Consider the following 11,017-nt stretch of genomic DNA (forward strand, 5'->3'; position numbering starts at 1 on the left):
TGGATATGTGGATCACTGCCAACCCTTTCTCTATAAATGCTCCAAATATATTTTATAATATAGATATCTTATTACTTTTTATTCTTTTTCAAATCAATTATGTTATCCATCATTTTAATCTAATTGATTCTAAATTTGTAATAATTATATAATAAAAAATGTTTCATACAAGGTAAGCAAAGTATGATATCATTTTATTAATTTGTTGTTCATTAAAAAATTGGTTTCATAAAATATATTTGATCTCATAGTCATGAAAAAGAAAATGTATCTTATATTACTATAATTTGTCTGAAAATTAATTATAAAAGTAATATAATTAAATAATTTTAATATACAATATACTTATTTTATCATGACATCATAATTTATTTAGGAATCTAAAATTTGGTCAAACTTTGACTTACAAAATTTATATTATTAATTTGTTTATAATGTTGGGACCCATCCACCATATAAAATGTCATGACTCATGACTAAAAGTGATGTGGATATATTAAGGTTATGATGATGCAATAATGGGGTAGCACCCACTTTTATGTTCCCACGTGCCCCTTTCTTCTTCTTTTTTTTGATGCCCTCCTAGGTCAACTTTTAAACCAGCTCATAATAATATAATTTAGTATTATCATCATTTTGTGACACCTACAAAATGTAGTCGACTTATTAATAGAGATGGCAAAAAAATGCACACTCGTGGTACTCAAGTAAAACTCATATGAGTACGGGTCACAAATGGGTATCCCCGAGTATTGTAAACGTTTTTTTTAAAATACAATAGTACATAAGGGTCGGTATAAGTATTATGGTCTGTGCCCGCGGGTATCCGTTATTTATATGATTAATATATTATATTTAATTAAAATAAGAAATACATTATTCTAATATTCATTACACTATGTATATTTTTTCATTTTACTTTGTTTAAATATTTTATTGAATTTGGTGGTGAAACACCCTATAAATATTATTACATGTGTAGAAACACACATGTTTTACAAATAAAATATATATTTTTTGTTAAGGAAATGAGAACAAAAAATCACACAAATAGACCAATAAATTTAGCATTTTTGCTAGATATTCAATCAAAAGGTACAAAAATAATTAAGTTTCATCTCATTTGAAACGTAATACTTTTGATATATATATATATATATATATATAAATGAGGGATCTGTTTACGCCCAAATTAAGTTACACTAGTTACACTCAATTTCAACCATTCATTTTTCTAAATATAAGTCTAATGGACCAAATGAGTGAGTGCAATAAATGATGAAAAGGAAAAATAAAAATCTTAAATAACTTGTTGCATTCACTCATTTGGTCCGTTAGATGTAAGAAAATGAATGACTGAAATTAAATGTAATTAATGTAAACAAAACTTGGGTGTAAACGAATCCCTCCTCATATATATATATATTGTTTCAAAAAAATTTATTTAAAACGAATCACTCATTTGTTTTAAACGAATCACTCATTTGTTTTTTTTTTTTTTGCTTTTCATTTTTTTTTATGTGCGTTTCTATAAATTTATTTAAAAGTCAGAATAAGATTTAAAGTGGTCAGCGTTTATTTGTTATAGTAACATTAGTGATATCCTAACATTCAACATCATCTTGGCATTAAAATTTCAAATATTTGGGCAAGTTCAAGATGTTTTTTGCATTGTCAAGTTTAACGAAGATATTGTACACTTTTGACAAACTAAGACACTATATATAAGAAATTATTATTGCACGTTACTTTTTCATGCGGTGATGAACTAACTTTTAAGTTGAGCTCATCTACCAATAAAATGGTGGTCTAATGATGAATGATGAAAATGTTAAATGTTCGATTCCTTAGAGCAATATTTTTTGGAATGGACAATCATGCAAGACAGAAGAGATTAATTTTTTACCCAAAAAGATGATAGAATACTCTTGATAGTACCAAAAAATCTCAATTCATCTATAAATAGTTGTATTGTTCAGACTTTTTATTCTTGCAATTTTTATTTGTGAATTATTTTCACTTAAGTGATTCCCAATATATTCATGTACTAAAAAAATCTATATAACATCTAATTTAAGTTGTCAAAGTTATTATTGGAAATAAAAAGTTGAGAATAATATATTCTCTTGTTAGTTTCAAGTTAGAAAAAGATGCACAAACATAAAATATTTTCTCATTACTCCTCCCACTACTTTATAAGTTTATCTGTTTATAACTTTTTATGTTTAATCTTCATTTCAAGATCAACATAATATTAATTATTATGATATCAATTATACAATTGTGATTATTATTGTAGAAAGAAAACTAACGCAATAAAGTGAGAGAATTTTTTAGAAGATAAAAAAACAACAATCAAACTTTGGTTTAATAACTTTGTTAAAGAGGATAGAATAAAATAAAATAAAAAGCAAAACGAGCCAAATTGGACGAGTTTAATATATATATTGTTGAAATTCAGAATGAGCTAATCTAAATTTTGTAACACGGAAGAATGAGTCAAACTGGTTCACAAGATATCATATTTGAGCGTTGTTATTAATTATGTCCAAAATGTTTAATGTAATTTGGACTTGTGCATGTTTTATATTTATTTTACTTCTCACATTTTAAACTCATGTGAAACTTGAAACTTCTTTATTTTTTTAGAGAAAAAAGATTAAAGATATCGGTAGTTGAATATATTAACAATTATTATATTCCACGACCATACATGATACATGATACATGATACATGCACCTTAATCGAATTGAACTAGGATCCCTGCAAAAACAAGATACGTATTTTACTTGAGCTTAACACTTATCATATATATGACGTTTGACTATTTCTGAATGAACAGAATCGTATCACGTTATATATGCACCTTACATTGTTTCATGTTTTAATTGAACATATTAATGTCACCAAATTGCAATGGCAGCCATTTGTTTAGTTTCAATGTTGGTTTCGGTAGCAATTGGGCTTAGAATAATGCATGGATGAAGAGAAAGATAGAGCGACTCAAAGAAAGTGAAAAAATACGAATCAGTTGGGGAGTTGATGGGTAATGAATGAAAAAACATCCTCCCCATTAATGGAGAGACAAATGATTGATTTTATTCATATTTTTAATAGCAAAAATGTAATTTCATAATAAATCAAATAAAATTGTCATTATATATTACTTTTTGTATATTATTATGTAGTATTTGTCTCTCCATTATAAATGACATGAAGAGGTGGCAAAACTGAGGAGAGAAAAATTGATTAGAATGACATATGAAAGTGAAAGAAACCTGATTGGTTTCACATGGAGGATAATGTCACCTGAATAACGTAACTAAGACATAGTCAAATTGGTTGTTTATCCATTTTCATACGATACTTTGGTATTTTATCAAACAAAACATAAAGTTTGTCTTTAATATTGAGTGATAAGAAAAACGTGAAGAAATAAAATAAAAAGTAAAATAATTAAAGCTGTTGGAAATGGCCATCTAGAAACTCTATTTTCTAATATATATTTTTTTTAGGTTTTATTTCATACAACCAATACCTCTTATAAGTTTGTGGAATATTTATATCTTATTAAAAGTTTAATAACATAGCTTATAATACAAATTAGACTACAAACTAATCGTTTTAAATTATAGAGATTATTAATTAGATACTTCTGTCCTTATGAACAATTTTTTTTTCTTACACCCTAATAAGAATTGAACTTCTAGCATCAAGAAATCATATTCCTATTTTAATAATAAATTTTAATTCCTATTTATTTACTACATAACGATATTTTATATGAGAATGTTAGGAGAAAGGTTTTGATAAAATCAAACTATATAAAATATAATTAACGTATGTAGTTGTATAAATAAATAAATTTATTGTTTGGTAATATTATTTGAACCCAAATCATGTTGAAGTAGTTTCACAAAAACTGCGAGGTAGTAGACAGAGGATGTTGTATAAATAACTAATTAAATCATAAAAATAAGTTGAAATAAGTATTTAGTTTAATAATGAATTCATAAAAATAAGATAGTGTGAAGCAAGTAAAGGAATTCACAGAGGCTGAGGGAACGGAATGGGTGCAGTGTATTTTGACTTGTATGTTGCAATTAATTCAGATTTTTAGGATCCTTAGCAATTGATGACGTGGAAGGCAGTGTAAGAAAATTCAAAACATAAAATTTAGTGGCTACGTTATAAAGAAGCATAGTCTGAGTGTTCAAAATTGACCGGTTGAAATTGGTGGTCCAAAAGGATTGAGATAAGGAGAGAATGAAGAAAAGAGGAAGATATATATATATATATATAGTGAGAATAATAGAAAAAATGGTACAAAGTAGTGAAGGAATGGTTGCATTTTTGTGTTCACGAGTGTATAATGAAAAAAAGAGGACATGGATAAGTGATGATGCATTGGTGTGAAATTGTGAATTCTCCAGCACCTTAAACACAGTCACCTGTGATCATCAATACAATTGGATAAGTTTGAATTTCTATGATCACATAGGATATATATATTCCTAATCAGAACCCTTTAAATGTGAAAGATATTAAATCATGTTTACTTTTGCCTTTTCACTTTTGACCATCATACACCTCATGTGTCACTAACTTATCTCTTTTCTTTTCTATTTCCTACTATACAGTATACACCTCACCGAGTCAATTTATTAGACTAAGCCTTATGACCCATAAATAGTATAAATAATTGAATTTTGTACTAGTCTGTGTACATATTAAAAGTTGAGAAGTTATGATTTTAAATACAAAGCTTATATATTATTTTATTTCCTAACTGGGATACTTTTATAATTAGGATACTTGTTTCTAAGACCCTTAAATTGGCGGGGTGGCCTTTTTTAATAAATAGAAATAAGCGGAAATAGTCACTCAAGTCAAATAAGAAAATATTTTGAGAAACAAATAAAATCTCATGAACTTTTTAAGAAGTGTGGACAATTTCACTTGGCTATTAAGAGTGCTAACATTAGCATGCCATGGGCCAACTTTCTAAAAAAATTGGACATGTAATATAAAGACACATGAATAATGTAACTTATCTAATAATATCAAGTAAAGGTGAAATAGTTTTATATACATGTATCATTAAAAATAAAATATTTAGAAAAGTTTCTGATTCGATTTTTTAATGTGCCTGTAAAATTAATCACTCGAATCAAATAAGAAATTATTTTGAGAAACAAAAAAAATCTCATGAGCTTTTTAATAAGTATGGACAATTTCACTAGGTTATAAAGAGTGCTAATATTAGCATGTCATGGGCCAACTCTCTAAATTTTGGACATGTAAATATGTAATATAAAGATACATGAATAATGTAACTTATCTAACAATATAAAGTAAAGGTAAAATAATTTATATACACATGTATCATTAAAAAGGAATGGCATGATGATTTGAAGAGAAACATGATGTATGTATGAATGTTGTGGAATATAAAATGAGTTTAAATTTTGTATACGTCAGTGTAAAGTTTTTTACATTATTGATATATCATTAACTATTGATTCGTATTACTTTTGTTTGAGAATTAATGATAGTTAACATATAAATGATGAAAAATTTGTCGATAGTATAAAAAAATACTTATATTATCAGTGTATACGTATTAAATCTATATAAAATATGTTATGGTGAATATATTTTCTGAATACATAATATGATATGTTGTGAAGCAGGTAGAAAGTACATGGGCTCTGAAACATTTTGGTTTGGATCGGCTCAAGTGTGGGCTTTTTATACTACATGAGAGCAAAAACCAAGGGCTTTGTCACACACACATATATCCATAAGAAGAAGTGTAGCCCGCTATTTCTATTGTTTGTTATCTCTTAGCCCCTTTAATTTATGATTCAACTTATTCTAAATGATGTTGCACATGACCATCAGCTAGTATTTGGTGGGTACGGTAGGGATATGTCTGATTGTCCTTAACCATCCTGCAAGTCTACTACTATCAATCTGTCAGGGATATTTAGAACTTGCAAGCAACGTGACAGATGAAATGTCAGTGACACATTAATGGTGAGTCAAATGTATATTAATGGTGAGCCAGTAGTATTAATAACACTTGTAGCAGGCTGTGCCCTTCCTTAACAGGTTAATGAGGAACGTTAATATGAGTGTGCACGAGGGACAAACCTGGAGTATTCCGAATTTATCGGAGATGGAACAAAATATATATGCACCAAAAAAAATATATTGAATATATAAATTATACATTATGACGTATTTTGAATTTTAAATAAACTAAGTTGTGGTACTAGTCAAAGATATTAGTAAGTAGTGTAAGAGTAAACATATATTCAAATAAACCAAAATGTTAAGAGTTAAACCACTTCATGTAACACTTGTCGGAAGGGACAACATAGGATAATGAGATAACCTTGTTATATAAAAAAAAGTATAAGAAATTGTTTTAACATCATTTGAAGAAAAAAAATCATTCAAAAGTCAAATGGTTTACGATAATAATGTTAGTTGTAAATAATACACATAATCAATGAATAATTTATAGACTGTGTAAGAAAATTTTATATCATCAATATATAAATATTAATTTTTTATCATATAAATGGTTGATATTGATATATTATTTTAAGTACCATATAAGATAAATTTAAATGTTACTAAATCTACAAACCAATTTGCTAAATACTGAAACAGAAAGAGAACATAAAAGAAAATAAAATCTCATAAATCATTATTTCATATCTCTCTCTTGGAAATATCTATGTTGTGAAGGAATGTAAATAAAAATGTTTAATATTTTTATAGTTGTCCTGAAATAAAATAATTAAAATGAAAACATCTTTGACCAAATAATTTAAAATATTAATTTTATTTAATGCATATGATAGACATTAGCTCTGGAAATGGTAGTTTAATATCATGAATGGAAACATTTACTATCTTAGACATGAAATAATGGCTTGTAAAATCATTAATGTCACTTATTAATTTAATTTTATAAATTTAAAAGAAAATCGAAGAAGAAATGCAATATGTATAGGCTAGAATTTAACTATTTTGAATTGGCTATGTGATTTTGGTTGGTGAGGATTTTCCTATTTAAGATAAAAGATCTAATAAACAGTGGATCAAGGCAATATCCTCATATTTATATATATGGAAAATGTTATATCACTGTTTTGTTTTTAGGCGACCTAAAAATTAATAGTACATTCCTCTTTTTATTTCCAAGATAAAAATATTACTCGCCGGGCTAGTCAACGTTTTATTATTTATTTAGATTTGTTTTCTGAAAATTTATTTGATGTTCTTCTAATCTTATACTTTATGAATTAAAAGTAAAGGTCTCCATTGATTCAATAATATTATATCACATTTATAACCAATACTTTTATGCAATTGACTGTCTAACAAAATGTTATTCTTAATGATCGAGCATTAATTAATTAATTAATTTCCATTTAAAATTTCCCATTACCATTTTTGCAATAATTATCCATTCTTCCTTCTTCATTTTCTCATCATCATTCTCCCTTCCTGGAGTAAGTGAGATGCCTTTCTATTGCTAAAGAGAGAAATACAATGTAATATCAAAAGAAATATATTGTATATTGATATTTGTATCTTTTTTATTTACTGAAATAATCACTCCTCTCATCGTTACTGAAGAGAAGTCTTAATCCTCTCGAACACACTTATTCCCTTGTAATAATGGTGAGACCCAGTGGATAAGAGCATCGATAATGACAAACAACGATAGCTGAAAGGAGTAGTAATGGTGGTGGGTTGCGAAAGTGGTAATGGTGAACGGTGAAGATGGAGATATGATACAATTAGTTATAGATATAAATATAGATGAATTAAATGTTGAAACAAGTAACTAAGTGAGTAAATGATGATTGCATTTATGGTGACAGAGTATGATGATTAGTTCTCAAGATGAAAAAGAAAATGATTATAAATTGTAATAATAATTAATTATTTTTTAAGTAATTTCATATTTTGTTTGGTTTAAATAAAAAATAAGAAGAAATAAAATATACAGAAAAAATAGAGTAAAGAGAAAGTGGACAAGAAAAAGTGAATTCAATGAGCAAATTGGGAAAGAAAGTAAATATAGAATAAGATAATTATCATACATCTATACCAATATAAAACGAATATTTTAGGTAGGTATTCAAAACATAGATTTCCCTTTTAGCTGTTGATTTTGACTTTTATTTACTCACAAAATGAAATAATATTGTTTCTTATATTTATATATATGTGGAACATCTTTCCTAAAATATCATCTCTATTAATTTTTACATCAATTGACATTTTATTATACATTTTATTATACATCTTTCCTCACATTTATATATATGGAAAATGTTATATCACTGCTTTGTTTTTAGGCGACCTAAAAATTAATAGTACATTCCTCTTTTTATTTCCAAGATAAAAATATTACTCGCCGGGCTAGTCAACGTTTTATTATTTATTTAGATTTGTTTTCTGAAAATTTATTTGATGTTCTTCTAATCTTATACTTTATGAATTAAAAGTAAAGGTCTCCATTGATTCAATAATATTATATCACATTTATAACCAATACTTTTATGCAATTGACTGTTTAACAAAATGTTATTCTTAATGATCGAGCATTCATTAATTAATTTCCATTTAAAATTCCCCCTTACCACTTTTGCAATAATTATCCCTTCTTCCTTCTACATTTTCTCATTATCATTCTTCTTTTCTGGAGCAAGTGAGATGCCTCTCTATTGCTAAAGACATGATTTCAAAGTAATATCAAAAGAAAAACATTGTATATTGATATTTGTATCTTTTTTATTTACTGAAATAATCACTCCTCTCATTGTTACTGAAGAGAAATTTCAATCCTCTCGAACATACTTATTCCCTTATAATAATGGTGAGACACGGTGGATAAGAGCATCGATAATGGCAAACAACGATGGCGGAAAGGAGTAGTAATGGTGGTGGGTTGCAAAAGTGGTGATGGTGAACGGTGAAGATGGAGATATGATACGATTAGTTAAAGATATAAATATAGATGAATCAAATGTTGATAATAAGTAATTAAGTGAGTAAATAATAATTGCATTTATGGTGACAGAGTATGATGATTAGTCCTCAAGATGAAAAAGACAATGATTATAAATTGTAATAATAATTAATTATTTTTTAAGTAATTTCATATTTTGTTTGGTTTAAATAAAAAATAAGAAGAAATAAAATATACAGAAAAAATAGAGTAAAGAGAAAGTGGACAAGAAAAAGTGAATTCAATGAGCAAATTGGGAAAGAAAGTAAATATAGAATAAGATAATTATCATACATCTATACCAATATAAAACGAATATTTTAGGTAGGTATTCAAAACATAGATTTCCCTTTTAGCTGTTGATTTTGACTTTTATTTACTCACAAAATGAAATAATATTGTTTCTTATATTTATATATATGTGGACCATCTTTCCTAAAATATCATCTCTATTAATTTATACATCAATTGACATTTTATTATACATCTAAAATGATAATTATCTTATACTACTCTAAAATAAACTATTTTTGTAAGGGTATTCCATCACTTATAATAATGAACCAATCTCATCTGGATTGCTTGATTGTCAATCCATTTCTTAAACTGATAACTCACAATATCTATTTTACTTTTAAAACTTAATAGCTATAACTTTTATTTATGAAAAGTATTAACTTATAATATTAATAATATTCTCATCCAAGATAATAAGTTGTAGTTAGATATGAAGATATTTCATAGCAAAAAATATTTAATTTTTTATTTATCACTGTCCCTTTTTCCTTTCTCATATCCAATAAGTGAATTTCTTATTTGTCCTCTTTATGTCTTGTTCGCATTTTTTAGTGTTAGTAAAAAAAAAAGGAACTTTTTTTGATTTATTCGGATAAAGGAGTGGGTTATAACTTAGAAATATGATGTGTTTTAGGTCGATAACAGCTATCCCAACGATAAGAAGTTGTATTTTGGTGGCAATAGAAATGATAATATTTATAATCTATGAAGAATTAAAAATGAAAATTGTAGTGTCCTAAAAGGGATGATGATATATACTTTGTTCGGTGAGCTATGTCTAAAAATGAAAATTGAAGAGGTTGGTTGAAAAGATAATAATAAAAAACTGTTTCCTTATATCCCCTGCAATTAATAAATTAAATATAAAATAGAAGTTTGGTGGGGAAAGGGCAGTGAGAATGGAAAGACGTGGAAGTGACGCGCATAAAAGGTGAGTGGGGGAAGGTGTGAACGGTGGGGATTTTGCCATGTTGGTATTGATTGGAAGATGTGACGAAGCAGTAAATCGTAACCGTAAAAGGGAGAAAGAGAAATAGAGAGATATATATATAGAGAGAAAAGGGATAAGGAAGAAGAAGAAGAAGAAGAGAAGAGAAGAGAAGAGAAGAAAAGAGGTGAGATTGTAAAATGACTAATAAAAGTATGGAAAGGAATAGAGAAAGTAGAGAGAGAAGAACCTTAACTATGTCTGATGGTTTAACAAGAAGAAGACACAGAACAAGTAACACTCACACCACACATTCACCAGGTTTCTTCTCTTTCAGATCTCTTTCATTCAATTATTACTCTCTTCTGTTGTTACTTCTTTATTATTATTATTATTATTATTGTTGCAGAGGAATATGGTGAAACGACGAGGTTAAGAGATCGAGTAAACATGAAGAAGGATCGATTGGGAAGAAGCAAAGGTAGAAGAGCTAGAGAAGAAGATGTTGGAGAATATACATCCGATGAAAGTTTTAATGATGAAGATGAAGATCACAACAACAACAATAGAAGAATTCCTCCTCCTCCTCCACCACCACCACCCTCCTCCAAAGTTTTTAGAACACCGTCTTGGAAGCCAGCCGATGAAATGATCGGAGTCTCTGTCCCTAGAAAAGCACGCTCCGGTACACATAAACACAACAAATAATTCCTCTTTCTTTTCACTCATTAATAATACACCTCACTTTTCATTT

General features: G+C 27.4%; 1 protein-coding gene across 5 annotated transcripts in view; it reads left to right on the plus strand.

The window, feature by feature from the left end:
* The window catches only part of LOC109348538 (protein TIME FOR COFFEE-like), a 6,196-nt gene continuing 5,564 nt past the window's right edge, over nt 10,386–11,017 (plus strand). For 4 of the 5 annotated variants that reach the window (XM_019588995.1, XM_019588998.1, XM_019588999.1 and 1 more), the window contains exons 1-2: nt 10,386–10,584; nt 10,673–10,948. In XM_019588995.1, coding sequence (XP_019444540.1) covers nt 10,464–10,584; nt 10,673–10,948 — 397 coding nt within the window. In that variant the 5' untranslated portion in view covers nt 10,386–10,463. The remainder of the gene's footprint in view (nt 10,585–10,672; nt 10,949–11,017) is intronic. The other variant, XM_019588996.1, reaches the window with a different exon arrangement.

Source organism: Lupinus angustifolius, chromosome LG06 (genome assembly GCF_001865875.1).
Source record: "Lupinus angustifolius cultivar Tanjil chromosome LG06, LupAngTanjil_v1.0, whole genome shotgun sequence".
In the NCBI taxonomy this organism is placed as follows: domain Eukaryota; kingdom Viridiplantae; phylum Streptophyta; class Magnoliopsida; order Fabales; family Fabaceae; genus Lupinus; species Lupinus angustifolius.